Source organism: Dermacentor albipictus, chromosome 8 (assembly GCF_038994185.2).
Source record: "Dermacentor albipictus isolate Rhodes 1998 colony chromosome 8, USDA_Dalb.pri_finalv2, whole genome shotgun sequence".
NCBI classification, from domain to species: Eukaryota; Metazoa; Arthropoda; class Arachnida; order Ixodida; family Ixodidae; genus Dermacentor; species Dermacentor albipictus.
The window spans coordinates 109,847,228-109,864,293 of record NC_091828.1 but is presented as its reverse complement, the minus strand read 5'-3'; the positions used below and the strand labels follow the sequence as shown (position 1 = coordinate 109,864,293).

At 46.4% G+C, this 17,066-nt stretch overlaps 2 protein-coding genes across 10 annotated transcripts in view; one reads left to right on the top strand and one right to left on the bottom strand.

Annotated features, from left to right (window-relative positions):
- The window catches only part of LOC135917129 (uncharacterized), a 677,883-nt gene that overhangs the window by 403,139 nt on the left and 257,678 nt on the right, over window positions 1–17,066 (top strand). For 5 of the 6 annotated variants that reach the window (XM_070524064.1, XM_070524067.1, XM_070524066.1 and 2 more), the window contains one exon: window positions 16,109–16,239. In XM_070524064.1, the coding sequence (XP_070380165.1) occupies window positions 16,109–16,239 (131 nt within the window). The remainder of the gene's footprint in view (window positions 1–16,108; window positions 16,240–17,066) is intronic. The other variant, XM_070524065.1, reaches the window with a different exon arrangement.
- The window catches only part of LOC135915639 (allatostatin-A receptor-like), a 90,256-nt gene that overhangs the window by 4,230 nt on the left and 68,960 nt on the right, over window positions 1–17,066 (bottom strand). For all 4 annotated transcript variants that reach the window (XM_070524060.1, XM_070524058.1, XM_070524059.1 and 1 more), the window contains one exon: window positions 1,861–2,944. In XM_070524060.1, coding sequence (XP_070380161.1) covers window positions 1,861–2,853 — 993 coding nt within the window. In that variant the 5' untranslated portion in view covers window positions 2,854–2,944. The remainder of the gene's footprint in view (window positions 1–1,860; window positions 2,945–17,066) is intronic.

Sequence of the window (17,066 nt, the reverse complement as noted above, 5' to 3'; positions counted from 1 at the left end):
AGGAGAGAGGCATGCAAGGAAATTGTTTGAAGACAAACTCCGAAGCCTTGATCTGCTATCAAATCGAAGTTTCCTTTGTTTCTTCGCCCCCCTTTGCGAAGGTTTCCTGCTGTCTGCTGCTGTCTCGTCGATCGTACAACATTGCTCACTGGCTATTTACGCTGGGTATCTTCTGAATCGGCAACATGGAAGACGGCGCATGTGGAACTGAGCATTGGACAATATATGTGACCGAATATACTACTTGCGCTTGTAGGTATGCGCAATGGGATATATATATATATATATATATATATATATACATATATACATATATATATATATATATATATATATATATATATATATATATATATATATATATATATATATATATATATACAGAGAGAGAGAGAAAGATAGAGAAAGAAAGAGAGAGAGAGAAATAGGGATAAAAGCAAAGCACAGACAGCCAATTTGAGACACGGTATGTGACCGTTGTTGGGTAATTCGCCAGAATAGCTGTCTGCCACTGAGTGGGTGCCGAAATAGATGAGTAGAGCCAAAAAGTAGAAGGAATGAAGTTGGCACAAAAAGGCACATTGTTCAGAAAGAAATACAGCAAACATAACTGAAACAGGGTGTGCATTGAGTGAGGAGTGAGAAGCAGCCGACTGCAAAAAAGAAAGATGAAAGAAGAAAAGGGAACCATGGCCTTAATTGAGCGAGAACCGTTAACCTACATAGAAGAAAAGAAGAAGCGAAAACCTTTGTAGCAAATATCAAGAAAAGCTTCGCCAATAACCGAAACCCGCATATGTGTGGAATTCGCTTATCTTTTTATTTTTGCCATCGGGATAGGCTTGAACCATTTAATCACACATTGCAGCCTACAGCCGAAAACAGGTGAAGCAAGAGCATTGATCGCATTGTCTCCTCATGGAAGTACTTCTTTTGCAAACATTTGCCCGACTCTTTGAAAACTGTTCATTAGCACTGAAGCTGCACCAAACTACTGGCTTCCTCAAATGAGAGCCGACAACCCACAGAATCGTAATAGAAGAAAGCTGTTGTATGGTACTGGTTTCAAGCTGTGTCATCACATACACTTCTGGTAGTAGTAAATTCAATCAAGTAAGTACAATCAGCTTGCATTTATAAAACGTTCTTTTTTTCTGTTTCGGAGCACTGAAGGATGTGGCCACAAGTGCGACACTTTCTGCTTGATATTCTAAATCATTGAGCTCTATCACGCACACAGCCTCGGAGGCTGTAGCTTCGGCATATTGCGGTCATCAGGGCTTGCCGTCAGAAAAGCTGAACGTGTTCTGCAAGACCTGACAGGCATTTTAAAAGCTGAGTTTGTTCTACTGCATACACGTTCCGGCGTCAAAAGTGTAACCCCATAATTTAATGTCTCAGTTTGTACGTACTGATTGTTTCGGCCAGGATAAGGTTACACGGGGACGAGAGCTGTGTTCTTTATTTTCTGTCATCAGTGTGTAATGCTATGCTGACCCAACAAGTCAGACCTATGGCTGTAGGCACGAATGAACCCAAAAATAGCCGCTGTCATTTGCTTACGAAGGCGGCAATATACTCAAGTGGGCGTTAAGACGGCTGAACAGCCTATTAGTGTGGTCGTCTCATGCTATGCGTGGACACTATTTGGTGGTGTAGGCATGAAGCATGAAGCATGGAAACAAAAACACGTTTTTGATCCCATTTGCGCCACGGAGGAGCGTTGTTCCCGTAGCTACGTCCTTCTTAAGCTATAGATAGTACGACCCGAAGGTTGACCACCACTTGAGCAAAGGACCACACCATGACATCCTTGATACCTGTATTCGGTATTACAAAAGCAATACACATGGCACATACCTGAACAGGACACCAGCAAACGGCGAACACGACGACCACCACCACTACGAGTCGGGTGACCCGTTTCTTGGATCGCACGCTCTCCGCGCTGACCCTGCCTCCGGGCGCCGTTCCAAACCAAAGCCTCTTGAGCATCAGGACGTAAAGTACGAATATGAGCGCCAGCGGAATCACAAAGGAGGACATGAAGAAGGATATCTGAAAAGCCGCGATGTTGTATCCCAGGTCCACCCGGAAGGTGCAGGAGGAGAAACTGTCGTTGAGGACAATCATGCCGTGGGCGAAGAGCGCGGGAATGCAAGCGAGCAGGATGACGACCCAGGTGAGGAGGATGGCCAGGTACGCGTTTCGCTCCGTCCTCACCGACATGGAGGTGATCGGGTGGACCACGGCCAGGAACCGGTCCAGCGACATCAGCACCAGCGTGTATATGCTCGCGTACGCGCACACGATCACGAGGTACTGCACCACGCGACACCAGACGTCGCCGAAGGGCCAGTAGTTGAGGGTGTAGTCCCAGCCCGTGAAGGGGACGCAGAAGACGATGAAGAGCAGGTCGGCCATGGCGAGGTTAATGATGAGAATGTTCGTGGTGGAACGCATCTGCGGATTGCACAGCACGACCAGGACCACGAGCGCGTTGCCGAAGAACCCGATCACGGCGATGGCACCGAACAGGATGGGCACCACGATGCCCAGCACCTCTTCCACCGCCCTGTTCCCGGGGTACTCGAAGAAGTCATCGTCCTCGCCGTCTAAGTACGCGGCATCGGGAGTCACGTTCCTGGAGTCACCGCCGCAAGACAGTGGTGACGCGGTGCCGTTGCAGAGGTTCGAGGCCGCGGCGGCCGCGGTCTGTTTGACGAGCGTCGCCAGGAACTTGATTGGATCGGAACTCCCGTAGTGCTGGACGACGCCGGCAGGCGTCGCTGACTCGGCATCGCGCTTGTGGTCTTCAGCTGCATACGAAGGGTTTTCGGTGTACCTGTACATGACACAGTCTTCTACTGGGCAGGGCTCTTGCTGCTCTGGTTCACAGGAGTAGCTTTGAGTCGTCGGTGGCCAGGATACCAAGGCGGAGACACTGGAAAAGAGGAAAGAGAAAGTGCGAATGCTAGCTTTCAATAACGTTTCTGCCAATACTGTTCGCGATGCCTGCGCCAACTGTGGAAATGATCAGTTACCTATTGCAGACACTCATGAGCGCTAGGTACAAATTGCTTAATTTACCGAAAGTGACGTTGTGATATCGTGAATAAGTATGTGCACATTGTTCCACGTGAGCTTTTGCAGGCTTTTTTTTCATCGGGCACAATAGCGTCGAGTGCGTTGGTGATACGTCTGCTACATACGGGAAAATATGCTTGCTCGAATGAGTTTCAACATCACATCTTTCGATTTTATGAACAGTCGGTCGAGTATCCTTTCTTAATCAGATAGAGGCATTTTTTTTCGCGCCCAAAGACCGCGAGCTCTTTTCCTAATTCCTTTCCGAAATATATATGGTGTAAGTCAGCGCATCTGGCCTTCTATATTTTGTCCGCGTGTTCTTTTTTTTTCTTTTTGATGATGGTTTAAGTTGTCAGATCAATACGAGCAGTGCATTGTTTTTTTTAATCAGCAGCGTTCACGGGCACTGGACTGCAACGGCGCGTAAGCGCCGCTATGATGCAATTAAGCTCACCGTTTAGCTCAAGCCGAGTGTGTAGCCATATTACGCTCATTAATTTTGCCATTGTGCTTGCACACCTTCTGTTACATCATTTGTTTTACCTTTACACCTCGAGACAAATGACAACGGGGGTGAAGTGGTGCGCTTGTGCATTGCTTGATGAAGTGTCGACGCTAAAGACTTCACCGTGACCTTTTAGATTAAGCATCAATCGTTGCAATATTGGTCCTATGATCACATTCTCCACTCGCGCCAGTACACAGAAATTTCACCAACATAGTCGGGCACTACGAGCGTTAGGTTCACTTTGAATATAGAGAGAAAGAGAGACATCCTTTATTGCATGGTGCAGATATCGATATGGTCATACACTCAGCTAGCTACTCCTTATGACGACAAAGACATATGAAACGACGCACTCAAATATAGCTGACACCCGCCCAAGCGGAAACACACGCAGCAGCAAGCTAATAATGTGCCTGGTCGACGCGAGAGAGAGAGAGAGAGAGAAAGAGAAATTTATTTCCAGAAAGGCAGAGAGGTCGACCTGAGCTATAAGTTGCTCTGGCCTGCTACTCTACACTGAGGAAGAGGTACGGGGAGGGAAAGGGCTGATGAATGATGATGGTATAAGGAAGAGATCCTTATACACAAATTCAGAGTTGTGGCCTCTCTAAAGTCGTGCGTCCAGCCCAGTGGCTTGGAGAAAAGCTATAGCGGCTCTTGTTACCAGGGCTGCGCTGTTTGCATTAGGCCAGGGACCTAAAACAAACTCGTCCGATAGCGATTTCTCATGGATCTTTGCAATGGAAGAGACAAGTTCATGTCGTTCTTGCGCGTAGGCGGGACACACACATAATTGTGCCACTGAGGAAAGGCTAAGAGTGTTGTCCCAGCGTTGTCCTGTCCATTCGTTTTTTTTTTTACTTGTGCTCGCGTCCGTACTTGCTGGAACCCCTTATACATTCACCATGCACCAACTGGCCCAGCAAACCAAACTACTAAACTGCTAAGAGCACCTTCTTTGCTCCAAGGTTGAGGCGCATGAAGCAACTGTGAGCAGCGGCCTTCTAAATTTAGGGCAGTTTAAACACTTTACGTTTAGAAAGCGGTACCAAAGATGGATATCAGGTTAAAGTGCACTTGTAAATTACGCTTTCGCGAAATTACGCTTCTGGCAGAGGCAGGCCTGCCAGAATGTTCCTATAGAGCATACAATAAACTTATGAAAAGCGTTTCCTAAGGCTAGCGGACAGGTTGCAGTCGGCGCATCTGTAGCGCGGCGTGAGAACACCCGTTTGGCGAATGGTCGCGAGGCTCTGATCCAGTTATTAGGAGCCCACTCCCTTAGGCTCCCTTCTAAACGACAAGTGTTGCGTGCTGCTTTTCTGGCACAGGGAGAACCTAGAGGGTCGTAACGAGCACTCTCGATGTATTTCCTGGTCGCAAGACAACCAGGAGCCGGCGCCGTGTTTGTGCACGAACGCCCTTCTTCATATCTCGTTAATAAAGATAAATATTACGAGAAAGATTCGGCCTGGGTAGATGGCGAGAATCAGACCATCACTCCCCTCTCGTCGGAAATGGGGCGGGCTTCGTTACATTATGGAGGTCATTACCCTGGAAAGAACGTGTAATCTGTAGCCCGGGGGCCACTGCTATCATAAGGGAGAGTGAGCGGTAATAACGCCCCGGAAGGTTGGAATAAAGCAAATTCTCCCTATGAACACTGACAGCAAACAATGAGCACAAACGCTTGGCAAAAGGGTGGATACGGTTCAGGAACTGTGAGCAAAGGACTAGTAATTCTAGCTTGAAGGCATCCTTTTAGCATCGCGTCTTTCTTCCTTTTCTCTTAAGACACCTTGGCCAACTACAAGTTCCCTACTAAATGTACTTTCGCTGTGTTTATTTGGTTCTTCATCCTAGCCTTCTTTTTTTCCTTGTTCTCTCGTTCGTATAACTCCGATAAACATGCTGGATAGTTTTTTTCAGATTGTGCATGATTGAAGAAAGTCATCCCTTGTCTTGTCTCATAAATTATATCTGCTTTATGATTTACTTACCATTGATGCAAAGCTATTAGCTAAAATGATTGATTCCGCTTCTTTTTTTACATTGACAAGTACATTTACATTTACAAGTTATTACATTTTCCAAGTACAATCAACAACTATTTGACAATGAACACAGGAGCGGAAGCTTCGTAGTTCATGCAGAGCCCTCAGTAAGACCCATGGTCGCACTTCACTCGGCACACGCTGCGCCATCTAGTAGCGCTCATGAGAAGTCCGCGCGTGGCCTCCGAGACTGGAAGCGTGGCGCATCGTTGCCAGTGAGTCCTGAGAATTGTTCCCTCGTTTGCCGCACGCTCAGTCGCATATACTCAGTGACCCAACCATGCGAGAGGTTCGTTGAAGAAGGGCCCATACCCATTGCACTTGTGGCACAGCTCGCGAAAGCGTAAGTGTGAAATGCGTTCTTTGAAATTCGGCACATACACAGTGCATTTTCGGCGCTGCCTCCTGCAAATACATCCGGCTGCTGTCCTTGAGGAACCCTCGTGATGTGGGTTCGATTGTGCTCAACATCGGAGAAACCTAAGGTACCTATCCAGTACCGCATTTAGAGCGACCCATGTCGGCATGAAAGAGGACCATAGAAGAGTGGCACGTATGTACGCATTGTCATATACTTAGTCACTCATGTCAATACGACGAGCATACAAACATAGCGCCCCGTAAAGTGCGTAAGTACCTTAAGAATGCTAACGCATTAAAAATGAATAACCGTCCCATTTAGAGTTTACGCCACACAAACTGCTCACGTGAATTCGTGAGCGACAACGAACCTCTCGTAAAAGCTGTCGCACAAGCGGTGACGCTAGAAATATTAAAAGAGCAGACTGGTAGGCTAGTTGGCACTGCATAACTTGAGGGAAAGCGCAAAGGAGCAAGCAAGAGCTTCGTCTCCTTCTGTCGTTCTGCGTGCTATTTTGTGCTTTTGCTCGAGTTAAAGAAATACTGCTCCTTCTTTGCTGGCTTCCTTCTTTCATACCTAACTCGTAGTTAAGGGTAGGTGCGTAACGCATTATTCTTTCTTAATTGCTTTTTAAGTGTTGTACAGAACAGCTCGCACTACGCACTACGTCAGAGCCCCGAATAGCTGGGCGCATTCGAGTCATGTAGTCCTAAACACGTACCATTCAGCGCGTTGGGCAAGCTTTTTACGGTCCTCACGGGGAAAGGTCGTAAAAGAAACGTTTCGGTCCCTATGCGATGACGCGATGTCTGCCTCGGTTTCACCTAATCATTACCACGGAAGGTAAAGTTTTCACTCGTCACGGTCGTTAAGTTAGACCTAGAATTGCAGTAACGTGTGACGATGTAACGGTGACTACGGAAACGTCGCCTTTACGAGTTCAGGGTAACATAACAGAAGTAAAACTTCATATTACATCGGTTCTAGACACATTCTGAGGTAGTCTGTCGGTTGGGTCGTAAAAACTTGGATTCTAGTTCCTGGTTGCACAAAACTACACTTAAAATTGGTTCCTCATTGCAAGAGCACCTATATCGAATTCCCGTGAGCCCAACTCTAACCTATAGTACATCGTTGACCAATAAAACGATGCACACCGCAACAACTAATGGACACTAGTCAAAGGAAGTAGCACAATTTGATAGTTCTTCGCCAAAAGAATCTCACAATGCTGGTTTATGGCTGATGCGCGTGTTGCAGAACCTTGAGGAATCGGCTGCATAGAACGGAAATGGGATCGAGAACTTTCAGTTCTTTATGGCGGCCTATCTCGATCGTGAAATGTTAAGCGGCCTCTGCGGCCTCGTAGGGCCTTACCTCCACCTTAGTCTGTAGCTCCACAGCCGTGCGAACTGAAGGCTTGGGGCCAATTACAAGATTCACAAACACTCATTTCGCCAAAGACCTATGCCTGGTAGACCAATTCTTTTTCTGCCGAGGGCATGTCTTTTTTGAAGCTCGACGGGTCTCTCCGCCTTGGTTGCACGTGAGCTGGTAGAGTGTCATTGGCTCTATTTTTTCCGTGCTTAGGCACCACTGTAAGCATTTAAAATGTTCAGGGGCTTCGGCGAGGAGTTCAGCCTGGTACCTGGATACCGGAGCCTGGTTCTTGACCTGTATTCTATGGTAACCTTCTGTGCATGTTCGCAAATGCCTGTGCGTCCCCATCATATCCTGGTCGTGTATATACTGACGAAAAGTATGCGGAATAGGAATTCTGCAAGAAATCAAAATGTCCTGTTTTGTACCCATATTTCTCCCAGAAGTTCTTTGTATAGGACTCTAGATTCCTATTACTTCTTCCTTCGACAATTCAAGTTGATTTGTTCACGAACAATCGTGGGGGAATTGTGGGAAAATTTCATAAAATTTCCTTTTCTTATATTAACGCTCGATTATATTGAGTCTCTCAGTTGGCGGCATAGTTGAGAGACTCATTGAGCATGCTAGTCCTTCGGTTTTGTGTGTGTGTGTGCGTGTGCGTGTGCGTGTGTGCGTGCGTGCGTGCGTGCGTGTGTGTGTGCGTGTGCGTGTGTCCTAGACGTTGCAACCATAAGCTGTCCAGCGCTGTTATCAATGAGTGGAAGTTGGCGGCATGATAGGGATTTAGAGAAGGCGAGTGGGGACGGATGTTCTAATGGGAGCAAAATACAGGCGTACATATCAAGTAATTGCGTTGAAACTTATTGCTCATGCTGCACGCTGAAGGGAAACAATATATGACAGGAGAAGAAAAATTGCGCTGAACCCATGTCAGAATGGACCGATGTCAGAAAGTATCCACTCGAGCAACACAAATGGAAGCACTTGACTTGAGTTCGACATCGCGGTATATTCAAGCACACAAGCCTTGTATAGAAGTGTTCATTGAAAATGAATGTTCACAAGTTGCTGCTGCATTGTTACGTTTTGTTGTTTGTATTTTCAATGGAGACTAAAACAAAATATTGTACACACCGTATTATTTTCTTGCCCTTTCACAGTACCGAGAAGGATACCTTCACGATGAGAGCTAGCATGGAAAGCTACAAAAATGAAACACAGAAAGGAAGGATGAGTGGCTATGTCGCACTTAAATTTTGACACCAGTTTGTCGCGATGTCGTGATCTTTGACGGCATTTGTCCTGACATAATTAACCTTTTATTGACCAGCACTTCCTTGCTAAAGTACTTTATTCTAGTGGAACCGCAGACAGAACACATCAAGCTTCAAGCACTTGTACGAAGCCACAACAGTGCATGTGTGAAGCAAGAAGAGAGATAACTGAAATACGTGACTTCACAATGGCGTGCCAGTGGTGGAGCTTCGATATGAAATTAGACAAAAAGAAACGTTCCTTGGATCATAACTTTTAGGTATAAACCATCTACCACCGTAATAAAGAAAATATAGTTTCCAAGGGCCAGTTTAATACCCTGATATGGTTTATTGTATTTAATTAGGGCGGACTTCTAAGTTATCAAGTTCTCGTGGCAACATGATGATTGAGTTCCGGGCGCAGAGCAAAACTCTTTTGTATGCGAGGTTTTCTAGGACTGTAATTACCAAAATATCCCATTCTCTTAATTTTCTTTAGAAAACTAGAGTCTGCGCTTCATTATTTCTATACAAAGACCGAAGATCTGGCTTTAATATCGGCGAATCGATAGAAGAAAGCAACAAAAGGACCAACAAATAGTGATGCCATTCGCAGACGCGTATGAAACTCATTGTGAATATTTTAGCCTGTCCTTCTTTTATTCTTATGTTTAGTATACAGCAGATGTAATGGCTCCATTAAATGCGCACATCCCTAGTCTCCACCAAGCAATACCGACGTCAAAAGCAACGCTGAATGCCGCTGAATGCGTTAGTGCTAGAGCAATTGAACATAATGATGGTCCTGTCTTCAAAGTTGATAGGCTCCTAGAAGTATAAAAAAAGGACATACACGGTAACCATACGAAAATAAAAGTACGAACACAACTGAAATGTGTTTAACGTCCCTTTGGCAAATATTGTACATATACGCGAATTCTCTCATATTCTGTAATAGACGGTCACTTCCGGAGAGAGTTATGAGTGAACCTGATATTGAAGCCTAAAAAATATTGAACAGTGATGAAGCATGGAATTAATAGCTTGGTGGTTTTGATATGGAGCTTACATCGGGGAGCATTAAAAACTTCACAAGAAAAAAGACGGCTCAGACACTGAAAAATGAGGAAGCTTTTTTGAACTCCCTCGCAGCATGTGACCAAACGCGAAGCCAGTCAGATGATCCTCCACTGCATGATAATGCCATTATCGTGGTCTTTCGGGCATGTGACCCTGTTGCGCGCTGCCAGAGGCGGCCATGCGCTAGCCGTCCTGTAAAAAAAAAAAAAAGCCGTGCTATATGAACGGTGCCACGATGCTAAGAAGTCATCTGTCTAGCAGTGCAGGTCCCCGTTGGTGATGATGATGTTATTGAGCTCATGAATACTAGGTAGCTACCGAGCATGTTGATTTTTTTTTTAATACGAGAGGATGTCGCACTCCCGCATGGTACAGGAGCATCTTGGTGTTAAGCCATCCAGCTGTACTAAACCGATATCACCTCCGTGGCTTACTTTTGGGAGAGTGATTGCTATTGCACCGTGCATTCGCTTGCTCGCCATGTGTTTTCTTGTTTTTTTGCTGCAGCGCTTTGCTGGTTTGCGTTGACAGGCAGGCTTATCTCGCCTCGTTGTTCGATTATTTTCAAAATGAACGAACACTAAAGAGTGGTAAGAAATCAGATGAGTTCGTAGCAACGCAGCTAGCCTTTGAAAAAAGCAGTTTTCACACATTTTCCTGGGAAATGCTTGTTATTAGTATTATAGTAGAAGGTAAGCGCGAATATTGCTCTTGAATATTGCTCCAAATTTTCAATCTTGGCACGGCGTCATGACACGAATGGTTTCAAGAGATTTTCTCGAATTTCGACCATTCTGGCTTTATAAGCTAGCACCCTTGCTTTAGGTCAGCTTTAGTCCTTTTTTTTTATTGTCATGAATGACGCTGCCTGAATCATTGTGGTCAATGAATGATCGTGCAGAATTTATCCGACTGTCTTGTTATCCGTCATTCATGTTTGCCTCCTTTCCGACTAAGCAATCCTCCTTTTTGTGTGACAGGAGCCTTGACGTTTCGGATGAATTGCGATATAATCGCAACATGTGCATTGCTTATTACGCGTGCTGTATAATATATATTTATATATATTATGTATGTATTACATGTATTACATGTATATTAATATTAATAATACATGTAATTATTACATGTATTATGTATATGTATTATGTATATTTATGTATATTTATATCAATGCAATATACTTGATGGAGAATTCGGCCAATCGCGCCTGTGCGAATCGTAGGAAACGGTGATCGGATGAAGCGGCGAATCAAGACGCCCCTGGTGCGCTCAGGTGCAATTCGCTGAATTTACCACTATAGTTTCGAGTTACCATTTTTCCTGCGTCTGCCTTCTTTTATCCATTTTCATAGTGTGCGCTTGTTAATCCTCCATCTATGATGGTTTAGATATTCCATAATCATAGTGAGTGAGTGAGTGAGTGAGTGAGTGAGTGAGTGAGTGAGTGAGTGAGTGAGTGAGTGAGTGAGCGAGCGAGCGAGCGAGCGAGCGAGTGATTGATTGATTGATTGATTGATTGATTGATTGATTGATTGATTGATTGATTGATTGAGTGAGTGAGTGAGTGAGTGAGTGAGTGAGTGAGTGAGTGAGTGAGTGAGTGAGTGAGTGAGTGAGTGAGTGAGTGAGTGTGTGTGTGTGTGGATGAGTGAGTGGGCGAGTGTGTGAGTGGGCGAGTAGGTGAATGAGTGAGTGAGAGTGGAGTTAGTTATTTGGAGAAAATTGGAAATGATGGCAAACGTTCGCCGGATTCAGCATAAGAAATAAATTGTTCTATGATCAAAATATAATCGAACGAGTTGACAGAAAGAAAAACGTTCCGAACATAAACCGCATTTCTTAAGCGTGCTTCAACATTCGACACGGAAAAAAAAGCATAGCACAGACGCAGTAGATTGTGCACTATCATCGATCAAACACAAGTCGATCGAACAATACAAAATAAATGAACACACAAGGACGCAATAAGTATTACATAGAGATGCATAACTTACTAGCACAACAAAACTTACTGTTTCACTTTAGGGGCAATTAAGACGTTACACATAATCTACGCCCACTATCATCTGCCTCCCCCCAAAAAACAATTCTCTCGTCGCTTCAACGCAGCAGCTCTCAGCGCAACAGAGGTGCAGCAACCGCACGTGCACTTCCCGTGCCATATGCCCGCTCATTCCCGAGCGCATGCATACATGAAGTCCGTGCCACGGAAACGAAGGCCGGACGCAAAACGCGTTTGCGTCCCAATGAACCCACGTGCTCACACACGTACTACGCCAAATGGAAATTTGGCGCGGGGAAAATTCGTGCGTCGTTGATTGCATTGCATTCCCAGGAGGCGGCAAAAGACAGAAAGAGGAACCCGCCTGGAGAATATCGCATCACGCAACAACCGTTGTTGGCCGTGTACGAACAACAAGACGCTTATGCAAGCAACATATCTTTTGGCCGCCGTGGGAGCATCGCGGAACGATGCTTTGTTTCTCTTAGTATGCTATGCGCGCCATATCACCCAACTGTTGATCTGTACTCTTGTAAAGGAGAAAGTGGCAATCAACTTCCGCGCATTTGTTGTCCTTGGGGACTTCGCGGGAGTCATTTTGCGGTGCCCTTCCCGTCTTGCGAGCGATTGTTTGTTTTACCTCGGATGAGCTCGCCTTTTGGTTTTATTGCTATAGCAATTACGGGGATACGCGAAGCGGATTCACGCCGTCGCCGTTGGTGTCGCCACGGTCGTGCTCCTACGGCAAGGACGACGCATGCGCGGTTTTCACGTGAAGGTGAATTACACTGGGAACGAAGCCAAGTGGGCGCATCGTCATGATCGGCTCCATTGGCTCTGCCGGAGGCAGGCCGGCAGCGTTCTGGCTTCCAGAAACTCGCATTATCTTTACACGTGCATACTTTAGCGTTCCAGTTGAGTAGCCGCATGCGCACCGCAACCACGGTGGGTATACATCGGTGCGAGCGGAACGAACAGTAATCATCAAGCTATAACTGTCTAACATCCTCGTTGCGCGCCAGCAGAGACAGACTGCTTCTGGTCGGTCTCATCTCGGGTTCCAAGGAAGTGCGACGCCTGTAACAACACTGCCGGTGTTCATCATCGCGCCAGCAGTGTGACGCGCCTGGCATCTCACGGGGCGCTGTCTCTGCGGCGCCGCCGTTGTGGTTGTCTCACGTACGCTGCATCGCGCCAGGTCAAGTATCGTCTCGCTTTGTTTGCCCCCTTCTAAAACGTGGCGTCCTGCTACACCAGCCAAATATTATAAAACTACGCTGCAATGAAACGATTTGATCAAGGTTTGGGCACGGGCTAGTTGGTATTTCATTGTTTCAAACTTCACTTACATCGCATACATGGACAAGGGACCAAAAGAACGACGAAGGCAGCGCTTGTCTTCGTCGATCTTTCGGTCTCTTGTCCCTGTATGCGCTGTAAGTGAAGTTTGAAGCAATGATTTGATCGGTTGTGTGTCTTTCTTGTGTGTGTAGGTATCAGATGCTGGCGGCAGCCGACGGCAGGAAAGGAGGGCTGTTCTGCCCAACCGCAGCATCTAAACTTGGAGACGCCCCAGCTCACGCCCAACATCACGTGCGTTTCAAACAACGAGCTGGAACTCGATGAGGAACGCGGCTCGCAACTCGCTTGCTCCATTTCAACGCGGCGCCATTGCAGTGTCCCTGCGTATTGTCAGAACACCGTTATGACGAGTTCGAGTGGTACGGCAAACGCTGCCATCTTTCGATGCCAAATCGTCAAATGACCCAAGCGAGCGAAAATGGCGGCGTCTGTCGTCTGGACAAGTGAAACGGCACCTAAATTCCCATTGGCTGCGACGCCACGTCACGCGCGCGCCTCGGCGGAGCCAAACGGGCGAAAGGGAACAGCTGCTGCGGCGCCAGGTGTTGCGTGAGGGGAGAGAGCGTCGCTGCGACGCCACGTCATCCTCGCTCTCACTCTCGGGATGCTACGCTATACGCGTGTACCTTGTCCGCGCCCACTCTCGCCTGCCTTCTATGTGCGTCTCGGCAAGGCCAAATTAAAACACGCCTGGCGACCCAACGCGTTCGCTTGTCGGCAAGGAGTTCATCCGTTGCAATTTTTTTTATAGAATATCTATAGACAGTCTATAGACGTTTATACACTGCCTATAGACCTTTTATAAAAATTTTGTAAGGCACAACTGGAAGCACAGCTCAACGGAGCTCAGTTGGACGTAATGCTTTCTCATTCAGATTGAATAAGAAGTGCTTAGTTGTTTCCGGATTTTTTTAGTGCATCGCTTTCGAGTGAAACTGCCAACTTCTTTAATCCCACGACAAAAGAAATGTTTTGAGTTGGAATTGACTATTTAGGCCTTCCTTAATCGATTCCTGATGAAGTGTTCAGTAGTGTATGTAGTGACGTTGAGCAGAAATAAGAGCGGGAATAAATGCGGTTGACAGGAGAGACGCTCTGCGTTGCCCACATCGTTTCTTCCCTCCTTTATTTCGAATGTTCCAAAAGTCAAAGCTTCTGAACATTTAGTACAGCTTTTAGAAATAATCAGCGTTCACAGAGTACGCACGCGTGAGTCGTAAGACGTATATAGTTCACGAAAGTTGTGCTCCAGCTCCGTCTACCTGAAATGAACTGGGCCTGGGTCGGAGCATTCTTTTATTATCCTGCTCTTCCGCAATCCAGCGTAGCACGATAGCGTCGAGACGAAGTTGTCGTAGCCACAGTTTGTGAAAATAATAATGTGCAATTGCAACCAATGCATCGCATTTTTTAAAAATTTGTTTGTTTATGCAAACTAGTATGTGCCGAGGAAGAACTCATTTCTAACTAAATAAAATACGGCACGTCTAGTAAAATACTGTGAGCAAAGTTTTGTCAGAAATGGCAGAAAAGCTCGAGACACAATGACGGTTCAGTAGAAGCACATACGTTCGGCATTGCATAAAACCCTGAACACACAACATGTGATTCTCTGAAACGGGTTCGTCTTTAATGCGAAAACATTATATGCCTATTACGCGAAAACTTGTGGTAGATGCCGGCGTGACGGAACGATGGTATCCAAAATGGCGGACGGAGCAAAGAGTAAAAGTGAGTAAAAGAAAGAGAAGTGTTCGGATTGGCGTAAAATTTCTAGGGAGGCTCTTGAAAACAGTTCGGTACATTTGGACCTGGGTTGGTACTGGACCCGTGCCTCCTGGGTTCGAGACCAGCACGATTCCGCGACGCCGCCAACGCTGCCCGGTTGCAGTTGACTAAAGTTGTGCCTAGGGCGTGTGTCACTGCACACGTCATGCCGCAGCTGGCTGCGACGTAAGAACGGATCAAGGTGGATTAACGTTGGTACAAATAAGAACAAGGTGAACTAAGGTGGATTAAGGTTCGTACAAATTAGAGCAAGGGGAATTAAGGTGGATTAGGCTTGGTACAAGTTAGAGCAAAGTAGATTAAGGTAGCTTAATGCGCATTGAGGTAGACATGCGAAGGACACGTGACAACGTGTGACGTCATGCGCCATGCACGTAACCAGTTAATTAGAGAAGTCATAATGTTTTCGCCTTCAAATCACGCAAGAATACCGGAAAGTATTCTCTATTTTGTTTTGTCTATTCCCTCACTTTAAAGGACTTCTCGTAAGTATGGCGTCATTTTGGGTACGCGTGCAGCTTTCAATACGCTTTATCGTGATGTATGGTGCGTGAATAATTATTTTGCTCGATAACTGGTGTAAAAGAAACACACACGCGCTAAGCGCATGGCCGCACGCGGGCATTGGGTGTGTGACGTAGGTAAATTTGATTTATATGGCAAATAGTGTTTTTAGCTGTGTCACTCGTTTTGATGGAGGTCGGCGGTGGGTTGCTAGCTGGACTTAACTCACCTCTAATGCCAAGGTACCCACGTAAAGGGCCCGTGCTGTCACACAATCAAGTTTTGGGCCGTATTCTTCGCAAAACACCAACCATGCTGCATCTCAAAAGCCCTTTGCAGCAGTGTAGAAGCTGCCGGTCTTCTTATGGCCAATAGCAAGGTCGAACGCACCTCGAGGCATGTTCATCCACGACACCTCGTCGGCTCGGGCAACTGATGAACTCGCGGAAAAACGACATGCACACGCGAAGGTCCTACGGTGTGACGTATCTCTGTAACACATTATGTAACGAGCCAAAAATGAAAACGAACTTTTAATCCTGTCATTATTCGGACAGTTACACCCTGAACTATATTCCGTTGCGGAAGGATATTGCCTGCGTACGCCTCATGCCTTCGGCAGGGCTGCAAACGACTAGTGAGATGGAGCATAGCTTGGGAACAACAGGCTTTCGGGTTATATATTGGGGCATCTGATTATATGGAGTGCTTGCGCAGGGCGGGCTGATCTCCCACAACCCTCTCCACCTGCAGTGGTTGCCAGGAGAACAGTTCTGGTGGCAGTTGTCTTCAGCACTCTCTCCGCTGGAGACAATATTATGCAGATCCCACGCACAGTGGAAATCGAGGTAAGCAAACCTTTCTGTGCTGTTTGCTTTGGTTTACGATAATTAGCGGTGACGTTGACAGCAAGTGTTTAATTTCTTCAGCGTTTAGTTTAATACGACCGTGGTTAGTTGTCGTTAAACGTTACCTTGGGTTCACCGCTGCTGTTTGTCTACGTAGTACACAGAACACAGAGGGAGAGGTGTTTGCGTGAGGAGTTGTTATGCGCCATTGTTCATAGCCTCCGAGAAGGTTAGCATTGTCCTTGCCTCAAATGGCACATCACATCATTGTGGAAGTGCTATATATTAATTAAATTATGCGTTGTACGTGCCAGGACCACAATCGGATTATGAGACACGCCTTGGTGGCGGACTCCAGATTAATGTTTACCACACGGGGTTCCTTAGCGTGCACGTAAACCTAAGTACACACGGGTTCTTGCATTTCGATCCCGTCGAAATACGGCTGCCGCGTTAGGGCGAGCACCCGCAACCTCAAGCAAAGCGACAGCCGCAGTGCTACAGAAGTGGGCACAGAAGTGTTGATTTGTCCTGCGACCGCTTCCATAGTGTCGCCTATAGACGCTACGGCGCTTTACTCGCACTTTGCGTGTGCACGCATTGCGACAATTGTCCACTGGACAAATTTTCATGGTGTTTAAACATACCGTACCCTACCTCGAATTTAAATTTATCCAGTTTTTCCGCAACCGATGTCGTTACTCGCAGTAGCGTTTACTCCCCGTCTGACGTCGCCTTTTCCCTCTCCCGCCCTGGCCCAATGTACGCAAACTGCGGACGAAGAGTGACAAGGGTGTTTTACTCACTCGTTTCTTGGCTGCGTCGGT